We start from the raw sequence: 13151 nt of genomic DNA on the forward strand, positions 1-13151 counted from the left end.
AGCTGGCTGTGTCTTACAGCACCCTGGCTGTGGTGCCTGGCAGCCCCAGCACTGCTGCCTGCCCAGACATGTGCCTTCCTGCTTCCAGAATGGCTGAAAAATGCAGGCAGACAATATAATAAAAGAGCTCTTTGCAAGAACTGAACAGATTGCTAGGAAATGAGCTTGTGCAAAGTTGTGCCTTGATTTCATGAGCCAGAAAAACCCAAAGTAACCCTGACCATGCTCAGTTAACATCCAAGAAAGGAGCGGGATGAAAGGTTAGGTGATGCCAGTGACACCAGTGACACCCTGAGTGTGGGACACAGCAGCCAGCAGTGCTGGCACAGCACAACAGCTCCGAAAAGAGCATCATTGGTGTGAGCCACGGGCGTGAGCCAAGCAGCGTCTCTTTATTGCTTCCATTAAGCATTAGGTCTGTCCCTTTGAGGATCATTGGCACAGGAGTGATCTGGCATGGAGGGGCCCATGGGGAATGACTGAGCAGCGTGAGGAGCTTGGGAAGAGGATGTGATCGGGGGGGGGGGCTCACACAACAGCTTTCAGCTCTTCAGTGTTGGGCTGGGGAGCCCTGAGCCTCTGGGTTATTTTGATTCCTGTCTAGCAAGATTTAAACCATGATTTTTATTGTATTTCCATTTGTTTCCAAGCTCAGTAATCAGAAGGAGCTCTCAGCTTTGATGTAACTCCTGAAACCCCAAACCAGGTGCGTTCGGGCATTAAAAAGTGGATTGTCCAAGGGAGCAACTTGGGGTGGAGAGGAGCAGCCGCATCCTTGCAGCCGCTGCGCCCAGTGTGCTCAGGCCGGCTCGGCAGCAGTCCTGGCTGGAGACGTGCTGCCATCTCTGGAGAAGACTGCGATACGGCAGTCCCAGGCCCCACCAGCAGCCGAGCAGTGATTTATCTGCTCGGAGGGCAGCCTGGAGCTCAGCCCCAAGAGCAAACCTCGCTGGCTGCTGCCGGAGGCACCGGTGGCTGGCTGGAGACTCCCAGTCTGCTCCCAGGGCAGGTAGGACACCACTAAGGGCAGAATGGTGATTAAATAGCTAGCGAGCGAGATAACAGTGTCAAGGTCACCAGGAGGTGCATGGGCTCAGGAGTGGAAACAGGGATGATGCAGGGACAACAGGGGTCACCCCGCAGCCTGCAAGCCCCCACTGTTCTCAGTGGTTCCACGATTTCTTTCCTCCCATGATAAACTCCCGGATGGGTCAGACACTGGGGTGTGTGCATCACCTCAGGGCTTGGTTGGGGGCTGCATACATGCACCTTAATAAATAACCTGGGGGAGGGGGGGAGGGGGTTGGTTTGGGGTTTTCTAAATTCAGTTGCACCGTTGCCCTGGGCTCTAAATACACATACCACGGGGCAGGGACCTCTCCTAGGAGGTTCTCTAGGAGTGAATCCTTGTTGAGATCAAAGGCAGATGATGGCCTTTCCCAGCCTGTGCACACACCGAGCACCCATGGCTCACATTGCTGCCACCTCCTAGCCTGTCTGTGCCTGGTCCATCTGTCTTGAGTGGTACATGGATCCATATGATGGAGGAGATCCCAGACCAGGAGGATGTTGCACAGCTGTTATCCCACCTGGCCTTCATCCTTCTGCGGTGGAACAGGTCCAGTGAAAGCCACAACACAGGCTTGGTGCTGTTGACTCTGTGGTTCCACGTGAGCCATCTCCAAGTCAGTAACACACCAGTAACATGAAACCAATAGGCAAACCAACCCTCACTGCATTTCTTTCTCTTTAGCCAAACCCTGAAGGTGAGCTTGCACGCCCCCATAATATACCCCCAAATACAGGTCTGCCCTTTGCTCTCGCCTGGGAGAGCCTGGCTGGTCAAAGAGCCAGAGTCAACCCAACCAGGTCACCTCCAAAAAAGCCCCAAGGTAGATTTGCGTGAGTTTCTTCCTTCAAAAACCAGAATCCATTTGACACCAAGAGTAAACATCACATGAGAAATGGCAGGAACATGACTACACCTTGCAAGGCTTGGCTAAATAGAGGGAGAGAATTATTTGCCCTGTCTCCTCCAAGGACAAGAAGCAGATGGGGACTTGAGTGATCATTATTTTTTTGGCCTAAATGCTCACTTGAGGCAGATATTAAATCCAGTTAACATATGTGGCTCAGCGGAAATGGATCTTTCATTAAAGTGATCGCTTGTTGGCATGCTTGCAGGGTGAGGTTATCCATCCCAGGCTCTGTCTTATCTCAATTACTGCTCTTATTAGGGCTCAGGGTCATCATAAATACCAAATTAAAACAATTACAGCAGGACAGGTAGCCATCTGAGCAACACAAATGCAACATTAGCACTTGGAGAAAATCAATTTTTGAGAGAAGAGCAAGACACAGTGGAGAAACCACAGCCCTGCTTGGTGGATATGGGGTTACCCCTGGGGGGAACGATGGGCATCCCAAGGAGGGATGATGGGCATCCCAGAAAGCACTTCCCCTGTCCTCCAGATTCTTGGCACAGCCATGAGCTTCTGGTCATGTTTCTGAGTCTCCATACCCAAAAAGTCTCCCTCATACCTCACCCTGCTGGGGTATGCCATTGACACCCTGAACCAGCCCTGGATAACCTCCCCTTGTCATGGAAGGGGATCATGCACAGGACAAGGCAATGGAGCAGGGCTCGGAACCACTTTTATTTGATGGGGACACACACTCCTCCCTGTGCATCCCCAGTGCCCTGAAGTCACACACTGAAACCCGCCTGCTCTCCTGGAGCCGGGTGCTCCCCAAACCCTTCACAAAGTGCTGCTGCTTGGAAATATTCACAGGTACTGGGAGCCCCCCAGTTCCTCTCTGGGGTGAAATGCAGCCCAGGGAGGGGCAGAAACACTTCACAGCCACCCCTTACTGCTAGCTGGATGCTGTCCCCACCTGCAACAGCCCCGTGCTGCCTCGGGATGCTCTGGAGTGGGGTGCAGGACTGAAGGCTTGCTCCTCATCCTCACCAGCAGCCAACGGCTTCTACAAGACCGCCGTGCTCAGGGGAAGCCGCGCTGGGGGGTGTCTGTCCTGTGCCAGCCCAAGGGACAGAACTGGCCATCCTCCCCTGGTCCAGGCCCTTTCAGGGAGGCTTTCCGGGAATTCAGCCTTCGGCAAACCCTGCGGATGAACAGGCGGAAGACGGAGGTGCGGAAAATGATGAAGACCCAGGGGTCCACGATGGAGTTCACAGAGAGAAACCGCAGGGCACTGAGGTCTGCGTTCTCATTGAAATCAGCAGCAAAGGCCCCCATGTACGCCCGGATCTGTCAAACAACCAAAGAAACAGGGGAAGATTAAGATCTCACTGCAGGGGTAAAGCTGAGAGCACAAATATTGCCCTGGGAGCAGCATCAGAAGTTTTAACCCCTCAATATCTTTATGCACCAAATCAGCACATGCTGTGGGTTACAGACCCTGAAACTGGGAATTGAGGCTGGGTCACGGATGGTGATGGCACTGGGGCACCATGTCCTCATCAGGGCCAGAAGGTCAGAGCTGAAGAGGTAGCTCCAGTGACCAGGGTTGTTTCACAGGTAAAGGAAGCCTCTGACCTCTGGAGACTGCAGCAGTGGGTGCTTCTCTGCCCCCAAGGGCACCCCTCATGCATTGCCCTCCCTGCACTCGGTATCACACCAGGCATCTGTTGGATAACCCGGCTGGACCATAGCTGGATGGTGATCCCTGGTGGATCAAGGTCCTTCCTCCACCTCTAGGTCCAGCCAGCAGCTCTGCTTGTTTGAGGACCACAGGGCTTTTGCCAGGGTTATTATAAAACCAGTATAAGCCCAGTCATGCAGGGGCTGCTGGTGGCTGGTGCATCACGATGTGGTCCCAGAGCATGATAGAGGGGACAGGAAGCAGAAGTTATCTTCTAAGGCAGTGGCAGCACCCACAACACCCACCCGGATTCCAGGAGAGCCCCCGCTTGCAGCACCAGTTCTGGCTACAGAGGGTGATGGCAAGGCAGTGGTGCTGCAGGATCCAGCCCTGGGACATGGGGCACTTGGAGGGGGGGGGGCAGCATGGGCTCTGTCATGGTGGGGATCTCCAACTCTGCCAGCAAGACCCCCATGTATGGGGAAGAAGTGAAAGGATTTCAGGGTGTACTTCCCCCAGGTCAGGAAATCCAGTGTGGTTCAAAAGGAGATGGATCTGCCCAGAACCTCCAGGACCAGGGGTTTGGAGCAGAAGGGGTGAGGTGGGGGATTGGAGGGTCTAACACAATGAATTAACCTCCCTAGAAATAAGCATGGGGTGTAGGGGGGGAACTACTTCAGGGGGCTAAGGCAATGAACCAAACCCCCAACATCTTCAACACCTCTGGGGCAATCCCAGAGGAGCAGGGTGGTGGTGATGTCAGAGGGAGAGGCTTAAAGCAATGACCAGATCCCTGGGATGGCATGGGGGACACTCAGATGGGGCCAAAGTGATTACCTGAGGCCTCCAGCACCTCTGGGACAGAGGGGTAGTGATGGGGGGGTGTGCGGGTGTGTTCTTTTGGGGGGGTTAAAGTAATGAGCTTACCCCCGGGGACATGGTGGTGGGTATTTGGGGGAGAGGGAGGGGTGAGTAAACACAATGACCCCATGTTGTGGGAGGTGGGGTGCAACAGGTATTCCAAGGAGGTTTAAGCAATGTCCCCAGGACAGAGACATCATAGTGGTGGTGTAGTGGTACCAGTCAGATTAAAGCAATGAATTAACCCCTCCCAACCTGGGATGGGATTGTGATGCCGTGGGTCATCCCATGGGCATTATGGCAACAGCCAGACCCCCAGGACAGGGCGGGGGACACTCAGAGGAGGTCAAAGTAATCATTCAACACACCCCACATACCCCCACACACCCCCCGACAGCTCTGGCACAGAGTGGTGGTGATGGGGGATGATTCCATGGGGGTTAAAGCAATAAATTAAGCACGAAGGATGTGGTGCTGGTGGTGGGCATTGAAGAGAGCAATCTCCTGGAAAGGAATGCTGGTACTGGGGTGGGGTTATTCCAGGGGTGTTAAAGCCTGACTGTCGGGGACAGGGTGGGAGCGATGGGTTATTTGGAGGGGACTAAAGCAATTATTTCCCCTCAGCACCTCCGGGACTGGGTGATGGTGCCAGGGTTTATCCCAAGAGGCCACCTGATTCCCCCCAGGACTGAGTGGTGCTGATGGGAGGATTATTCCAAGGGGGTTTAGGCAATGACTTGACCCCCATGACATGGTGGGAGAGTATTTAGACGGGGGTAGAGTTTTGCCATGAACTCCCAGGAGTAGGTGGTGATGCCAGGGTTTATTCCAAAGGGCAAAATCAACAACCTGATCCCCCAGAACTGAGTGGTAGTGAAGGGGGGGGGGGAGAGAGGCTTCAGGCAGTGATTTGACCCCCACCGTCGGGGGGGCGGGGGGGGGGGGGGTAGTATTCCAAGGTGGCCAAAGCAACAATCCAACCTCCCTGGGAGGAGGCACTGATAAAGAGAGATTACCTTCCAAGGGCTTAATACAATGACCAACCCCTGGGGATGGGGTGGTAGGTGTTTGGGGGGGCCCAAAGCAACAACCCGGGGCAGGGGGTGGTTCAGGGGGCTGTTCCAGAGGGGGGGGGGGGGCTGGTGGGATAACTTACAATGAGTGGCAAGGAGCAGATGGTGAAGAGGACGGTCATGAGTCCCAGCAGGATGAGGTGGTCGAGCTCCTCCATGCGTGGGGCAGTGGTGGTGGTGGGGGTCCCACGGCGGGGCTGCCGCCGTGCCATGCTGTAGAGGTGCCACATGCTGCTCACATTGCAGGTGCCGATGGCCAGCACCAACAGGCCCATTAGGCTGGCATAGAGGACAGGGAAGACGAGCTGGCGTGGTCCACCGCCAGCCATGCGGATGAAGCACCATGTGCCGGGGCAATACTGCATGGGCACCCCAAAGCCCAGCAGTGGCAGGGCACAGAAAAGGGCGCAGAGCCCTGCCGCTGCCGGCCCCAACGTGGCACCCAGCCGCCGGGTGAGGTGCCGTCGGTAGAAGTAGGGATGCCCCAGGGAGAGCCAACACTCCAGCGCCATAGCCAGCAGCAGCAGGGTGGGGGCCAGCCCGAAGAAGGCCATGAGGAAGGCGAAGAGCTGGCAGAGGACGCCCGGCTCTCCCTCGGTGCGCCCGCCGGGTCCCAGCTCGCTGAGGCTGCGATTGTAGGCATAGGCTGCCAGCACGATGGGGCTGAGCAGGCACTTGCCCAGCAGGTCCGTGACCGCCAGCCCGCTCACCAGCACGTAGAACGCGGAGACCCGCGGCGGGCGGCCGCCGGGGGACCGGGACCGCCGCCTGTGCTGGCCTAGAAGAAGGAGGGCCAGCACGTTACCCAACAGCCCGGCAGCGAACAGCACCGAGCTGGGCACCGCCGACTGCCCGCTCTCGATGTACCGGCTGCTACGGCACCGGTAACCCTCCGCCTCCATCGGGATACCCCGCACCGGGATGAGATGCTCCGCTGCGCACCGCACCGCTCCGCACCGCACCGGGCTGCGCCGCGGCTGCCGGCGACAACTGCCCCGGCACGGAGGGCGGCCCCCTCCGCCGGAGAGAGGGAGGAAAGGAGGCAGAGAGGGAGGGGAGAGGCGGCGCGGCGCGGACGGCCTGGCCCGGCCCCTGGGGCGGCCCCTTCCAGCCGCCCGGCCCTCCCCGGGCCGTCGGAGGGCGGCTGCGGGGTTGGGAGAGCGCCGCGCTCGAGCGGGAGAACCGCGACTGCGGGAGGGGGACGAAACCCGGGAGGGGGGTACGGGTAAGGGGGTGGCAGCTGGGTCCATGGGCGGGGGGTACGGGGTAGAGCTCCCGCGGGGGTGGGTGCGCTGAACACGGCTGAGTCCCGGGGATCACAGGGCTGAGACCCCGGGGCACGACACAGGTTTGGGACCTGGAGCGGAACCCTCTCGGGAGGCTGCCGGTGAGGGGCAGGGCTGAGCCACGGGTATAGTTACAGGTAAGGGGGTCTGGGCTGAGCCCTTAGCGGGGTGACAGAGGCTGGGACTGAGCCCCTGGGAGTGTTAGGGGGTGCAGGACTGGGAACGAGATCACCTCCTGCACAGGGGTAGGCGGGGCAGGAAAGGACAGAGTTATTCCAGGGGCATTTCACTGCTGCCCAGCACCCCATGCTCTCTCCAGAGAGCACCCTCGCTCCTCTGGGTGCCCGTGCCTCTGTACATCTCGAGAGACTTACAGAGCCTGAGCCTTCAATCTAACCAGGCACCACTTCTACCTGCAGCCTATCCAGCATGCTGGCCGTGTGGTGGTACCCTGCTGAGAATCCCATTAGAGGGTTCCCAGCCTCTCCGTGCCCTGTCAGCACTTCGCTATCCCGGAAGCAAATTCCAAAAGAAGCCCCTGAAGCCTCTTCCAGGAAAAGAAGTGGCCTTTCTAGCCACAGAAACACAACAGCACAACACGTATCACAGCTATCAGTGCACATGTGATGGTGAATAAGCATGAAACCATGGTTGTCTGCTTTCAGGACCCTTTTTACTACTCTGGAGGAGTACAGGAAGCACAGGAAAGTATCAAGATGACAGGAGGGGTATGAAAGGAGCTCTAAGAGGCAAAGCACCAGCCCTGACGTGGTTTAGTGATGAGCTCCATTTCTCACGCTGTCTGAATAGAGCTGGTGACTTCTCCAGCAGAGCGCGCAGGGCCTGTTTGTGGCTGGTGCTCTGTGCCGATGAGAGCCCCAGTTCTGAAAGAAATCGAGATAAAACTCGTTGTGGTGCAGCAGTTACACACATGCAGCGTAGAAGTGCTGCCTTCGCTAGGGCTGAACGAGAATCCAGTGACTGGTTCCTGCCTGGGGCCCCGGGAAGAAGAAATTCAGCCTGGCCAGAGAAAAAATATCCTCCCAGCCAGTGCCTCAAAACCACATCCACTGCTGCCTTTAGCAGGCCCAGCACCATGGACCTGTGGCTGTTGTCAGCTCCCTGCAGATGATGAGCCCGGGAGACTGCTGGGGAGGGCAAGCAGGCAGCCTGACAGTGCCCCGGTGGATGTATTCCATTTTCCAGCCCTGGGATCCTCTTTATGGGCTGATCCCGGCAGTTGAGCAGAGGGAGGATGTGGGGGGATCTCTCTGGTTTTCCCCAGGATAAAGATTAGGAAGGAGAGCCCAGCAATGCCAGAGAGCTCATTTACCAGCTTCCAAGAGCTGGGAAGACAGTTCTCAATCCAGACTGGGGCTTGCACATGGGCAGAGCATCTACACTCCTTCTGACTGAAAGCCACTTGAACCAAAAACCCATCCCAGGCAAGCTTCCTCTGTCCACAGGAGCTGTCTCTCCAAATTAAATGCCTGGGCTTTGCTTTCATTCCTGCACTGACGGCATTGGAGGATTCTGCTCCCCACCACCCATGCACGGTGGGTCCCAGGGACTTGCTGTTGTGAAGTGATGATACTGCAGGCTCCCATACATGGAACATCACCACCAGTCTGATATAGGAGAGACCGAAGTTCTGGGCTCCCCCTCCACTGTGGGGAAGTCCCTCAACAGCCACCAGCCTGCTGGACAGACAAAGCCAGAAGGCCAAATTCAGCAGAAATTGGTTGCTTGGGGAGAGGAGGAGGAGGAACTGTGACAAAATCCAGCCCTTTGGAGGTGGATACTGCCCCAGATGCACCAGCTGCCTGGAAACCCCAAAGGACCAGGGGATACTGCTGTTCCTGTCCTCACACCCCTCTCTACCGGGGTGACGAGGAAAGCCTGGGACAGAGAAGGCTTTTTGGGACCATCTTCTGGTCCAGCCATACCTCTGGTTGTGTGCATGGGAGATGCCACTCAGCACAGCTGTGGCTGGGGGATGCTTTTCACCTACTCCCAGCTCTTTCCCTACTGATGGAAGGTCTGACGCTGAGCATGGCAGGCCATGGTGACCGTCCTTCTTTGCCGGGGGGGATCCAGCCCCCAGTAGAGCCAGGCTTGGGACTGGGGTAGGTGTGCAGCCGGGAGCATAACCTCAGACTCATCTCCCTCCTTCATCTTCCCTGAGAGAGAAACCAGTGTGGGCAGTGGGATGCACCGAGTCCCTGTTTAGCTCTTCTTTTAGTTCATTTGCATAAATTGAGCTATTTGACTAGGAAAAAGAGACTTTGAGAAAGTCTCATTGCCACGCATGACGAATCCCTCCTGTTCGTCACGCTTCCGACGTGACCCTCTTCTTGCCGGTCACATTCCTGCTGGAGAGGCAGGGGGGGAAAGCCCAGCAGAAAAACAACCCAAAGCGGAAGAAAAAGCAGCACGCCACAAAACCCAGAACACAGATGAGGAGCTGGAAAAAACTGAAGCATCCACAAGGAATTTCAAGGGTTGGGGTGTTTTTCCAACACTCTTGCTGACCCCATACTACTTCTCCTTGCCAGCCGGGTGGTGGCGAGCGGGTGCCTGCTTCACCGCAAAGCCCTGTCATTGCCTAGCCCGGCTTTCCCCAAAGCCCCGCCGCTGCCTGAAGAAGTCGCATCCGTCTGCTCTTCATCAGCGGCACGGCTCGGGGTGGCCGTGCTGCGATTCTCTCACCTTCCTCCAGCTCAGCGCTCGCTTTGGAAGTGTTTGTAGCGGTGTCTCAATAACCTAATTTAGAGCTCGTTAGAAGGGGAGGGTTTTGGCAGGCAGCGCCGTGCTGGGGAGCCGGATGGAGGGATGCTGCTGTGCGGGAACGGCGGCTTTGGCAGCTCTTGGATGTCGAGCAAACAAGGCTGGGAGGGTCCTGTGGAGAAGAGCCGACCTCCCTGCGCGGGGGCGCTCAATCACCCAGCCCAGCCCTGCTCCACTTCCCCGAGACCACTGTCCCTCTAGAGATGGGAGCAGGGCATCACCTTCCCCTCCCCGGTGTCCCTTCCCAATTGTCTTTCCCAGCTCCTGTTTCCCCACCAGGCTTTCAGCCTTTCACTCTTTCCAGGCAGCAGGATTTGGGGATTCACAGCTCCCCCCACATGGGCAGGGGGTGCTCCCATGGCCCAGATGATGTGACGACATGTCAAGGAGGCAACCCAGCGTCCTGCACCCAAGGGATCTCCGGGTGTGGGGATGGGGAGCACCCAAGTGTGTGATACCCTGGTGCTTTTCCTCCTGTGATGATGGGGTTTCTTTGCTGGGAAGATGCACTGAGCATCTTAAATGTGCCCGAACACCCTCATTTAATTTGGAAGGTAGAAGAACTGGCAGCTGGCACAGCCCAGTACCTGGCAGGGCTGGTCTCCGTGTCCCCTCATCCTGATCGTGATGGTGTCCCTGGGAGAGGAGGTTTTGGGGGGGCTGCTTGGGCACACGGTCCCTCCAAGCTGCGAATACAGACCTGCTCTGAGTCGTCGGGTGACCCAGGCAGGAGAAATTCTGCGGACTGCTTCCAACTGTGTTCTTGCAGCTCACCTGGAGGAGAAAATAACCCTGGCCAGCCAGGAAATCTGCGGAACGCTGAGAGAGTGGCTGGCTCATGGGGTCAGTGGGTCCAGGTGCTGCAGCCACCTCCTCCTGCTGCACTTCAAGAGCTGCCGGCATCCCGCTGAGACCACATCCTCCCAGGTCTGCCAAAGGGGGGGAAATAAGGATGAGGAAAGAAAGCAGCTCCAGGGTGGGAAGATGTTGGGCAAGGAGGGGGCAGTGGAGCAATGTTTCTTTCCCCCATTGCACAAGTTCCGAAAGCCCAGGGCAGGGTTGGGCCTAGGCGTGGGATGACTGGAACGAGAAAGGAAAGTGTTTGGGAAAGGGCGAGTCATGGGTCGTCTGCTCAAAACACTTCCACCTGCAGATCCTGCCGGGGGCGATGGGAGGGGGGCCTGGAGCCTCGGGAGTGAGACGGGGTGGGAATGAGCCCTGGCAGGGAGAGGGAGGGAGAAGGGAAGGGAAGAGAGGATGGTTTCGGGTGCTGGGTTGCGCCTATAGCGAATGCCAGCCGGGGGGGGGCGGTCCAGGCGCGTTTGTCGCTCCGGTCCCTTGAGCCCCGGTGCGGCGGGAGGGGTCGCTGTCCGGGGGTGGCACCGGCCGCCCCGTCCCGTCCCGTCCCCACTCCGTGGCCGCGACTGTCCCGTCCCGTCCCGTCCTATCCCGCCGGTCCCGGCAGCTGCGCCGGCCGCTACACCCAGGGAGCGATCGGGGCGCAAAGCGCTCGGGGTTTTATTCGCTTTCTTTGCCGTGATTTGCTGTGATTCCCTGGCTCCGCTCCCCGGCCCGGGGCCAGCGAAGGGGTTTACTTGGCTCAGAGGCTGCCGCAGCTGCTGCAGAGGGGTGAGCGCCATCCTCCTGGGAGCTGCACCCAGGGCCAGATGTGCTGCAGCTGCAGCTCCTCGGATGCAGCGTCCTGTGTGGTGGTGTACGAGAACCCCTCAGCTCCTGCCATACCCCCTTCTGCTCTCCACAGAGCTCCAAGGCCAGAGGAGAGATCCCGTTCTGGACTCACCCACTGGAGCACCCCAGCTGCTGAGGGGAAGGGACACACGTCCTGGGCAAATATGAACCCACACCAGTGTGAAAGCAGCCAAGAAGCCCAAGCCAAAGGAGACAGCCCTCGGCAGCGTTAGACCTGCTGCAGAGCAGCCGATACCTCAGTTGGAAAATATTCTGGATGGTTCTGAAGCTCACTTTAAGGGGAGATGGATTCTTAAAGGGGGGGGGGGGGGGGGATAGAAGGAAAGGAAAAAAAAGGGAAAATAATAATTCAACTAAAGCAGCCTGATTAGCTCCATTAGCATGGGACCATGGTGAAGCCTACACACTGAGTGCTTACATCTCTCCAAAATTCAGAGGGCCCCTGAGCTCCCGTGGGATGCACAGCCTGTCCCAAGGAACGGGCTGGGTGGAGAAGGCAGCTCTCAAATGTGCTGCCCATGTGTTCCGTTATTTCCCATTGAATTTTCGACTAACCCAAGCGCTCTGTCCCCATTTAGCCAGATTGCTCAGCCCTAAAATCCCTTTTAGCATGAAACGCCCCTGGGTCTGCATCAGTCTTCAATTTAAAGAACAAATCCTATTGCCTCCATCCGCTGCTGGGGCTGGGGTGACCTCAGCACTGCTGGGTGCTTATTTTGGTCACCGTTTGTATCCCAGCAGGCGGAAGGGACACGTGTCGGGTGAGAATAACCTCCTCACGCAGCTCGGAGAGGCTCCGCGGGACAAAGGCTGGTGAGAGAGCCAGAGCCAGGAAAATGTGGCTTATTTGCTCAGAGAGGCTGTCGGGGGAGACAAAGGCAGGAAGCAGATAAATGCAGGGAACGGGGCTAATTGCTGGGATTAGTCACCCTGGAGCTCGGATGCTGCAGGGGTCAGGGCTGGAGGCCCCAGGGGGTCAGGCGAGGAGGGATGAGCTGGGGAGAGGTTTTGGAAGAGCCTTGGATTCGTTAGAGCCATGGGAAGGGCTGTTTGAGAGGAGAGCAAGGGCTGATCAGGGCCCGGACCCCATCTCTGACAATGCTTGCAGTGCAAGTCACAGGGTCACAGCTTCCCCAAGAGTCCCTGCCCACCCCCCAGCTAACCCATGCAGCAAACAAAGCCTCATTCTGCAGAGGACCCTTGCTTCACGGTATGAACACCCAGGGAGTGTTTCAAAGCTGCATCAGCTCAGTGAGTGTGTATCAGGGGCCAGAGACATCCCTGGGATAGGGCAGGGCTGGACCTCCTGCAGCGGGTGATGGGGAGAGGCAACCTGTGCCTGCTGCGCTTTGTGCTGCAGCAAAAACACAAGACCCCCCCGGAAGCACCAGAGTATGGACTGTGAACACGCTCCCTCCCTGCCATCCCGGCGGATGCTCCCAGCCCCAGTGCAAACCCATCCGGGCTGTTCTCCCGGCAGATGAGATCCCCTCTGCCAGGGAGTTTGCTGGAGCCCGGACCAAATAAGGAACTTGTGGCTAATCCTGGGGGAACGGTGCGCAGGAATCAGTCAGCGTCAGGCGCGCTCGCAAGCTCCCTGTGAGCTCTGTGCCAAGCCCCCAGCACAGGGAGCTCGCAGGGCTCGGTGCGCTCATCCTGCAGCTGCGGTACCAAAACCAGCTTTGCAGTGGTGTTTAGAGAGAGGAAGGAAGGAAGGAGAGCCCCAGAGATTAAAAAAATCCAACTTTTCTTTACCTTTATGTCTTAAAATACATTCTAAAACCTGGATCAGTCCTTTGGGCTGTGGCTCAGATGCCTCAGGAAGCTTTTC

The 13151-nt window shown here is 57.5% G+C and overlaps 1 protein-coding gene across 1 annotated transcript; it reads right to left on the reverse strand.

Annotated features, from left to right (window-relative positions):
* Positions 1 to 2148: 2148 nt before the first annotated feature.
* Positions 2149 to 6515, reverse strand: PTGDR (prostaglandin D2 receptor). The gene is made up of 2 exons (XM_061369168.1): positions 5621 to 6515; positions 2149 to 3269 (listed from the first exon to the last, which is right to left on the reverse strand). Exons 1-2 carry the CDS (start codon positions 6437 to 6439, stop codon positions 3003 to 3005), a joined length of 1086 nt encoding a protein of 361 aa, XP_061225152.1. The 5' UTR covers positions 6440 to 6515; the 3' UTR covers positions 2149 to 3002.
* Positions 6516 to 13151: the final 6636 nt, after the last annotated feature.

Source organism: Neopsephotus bourkii, unplaced genomic scaffold (genome assembly GCF_033783945.1).
Source record: "Neopsephotus bourkii isolate Nb327-2 ecotype Australia unplaced genomic scaffold, CSIRO-AGI_Nbou_v1 NB_1477, whole genome shotgun sequence".
In the NCBI taxonomy this organism is placed as follows: domain Eukaryota; kingdom Metazoa; phylum Chordata; class Aves; order Psittaciformes; family Psittacidae; genus Neopsephotus; species Neopsephotus bourkii.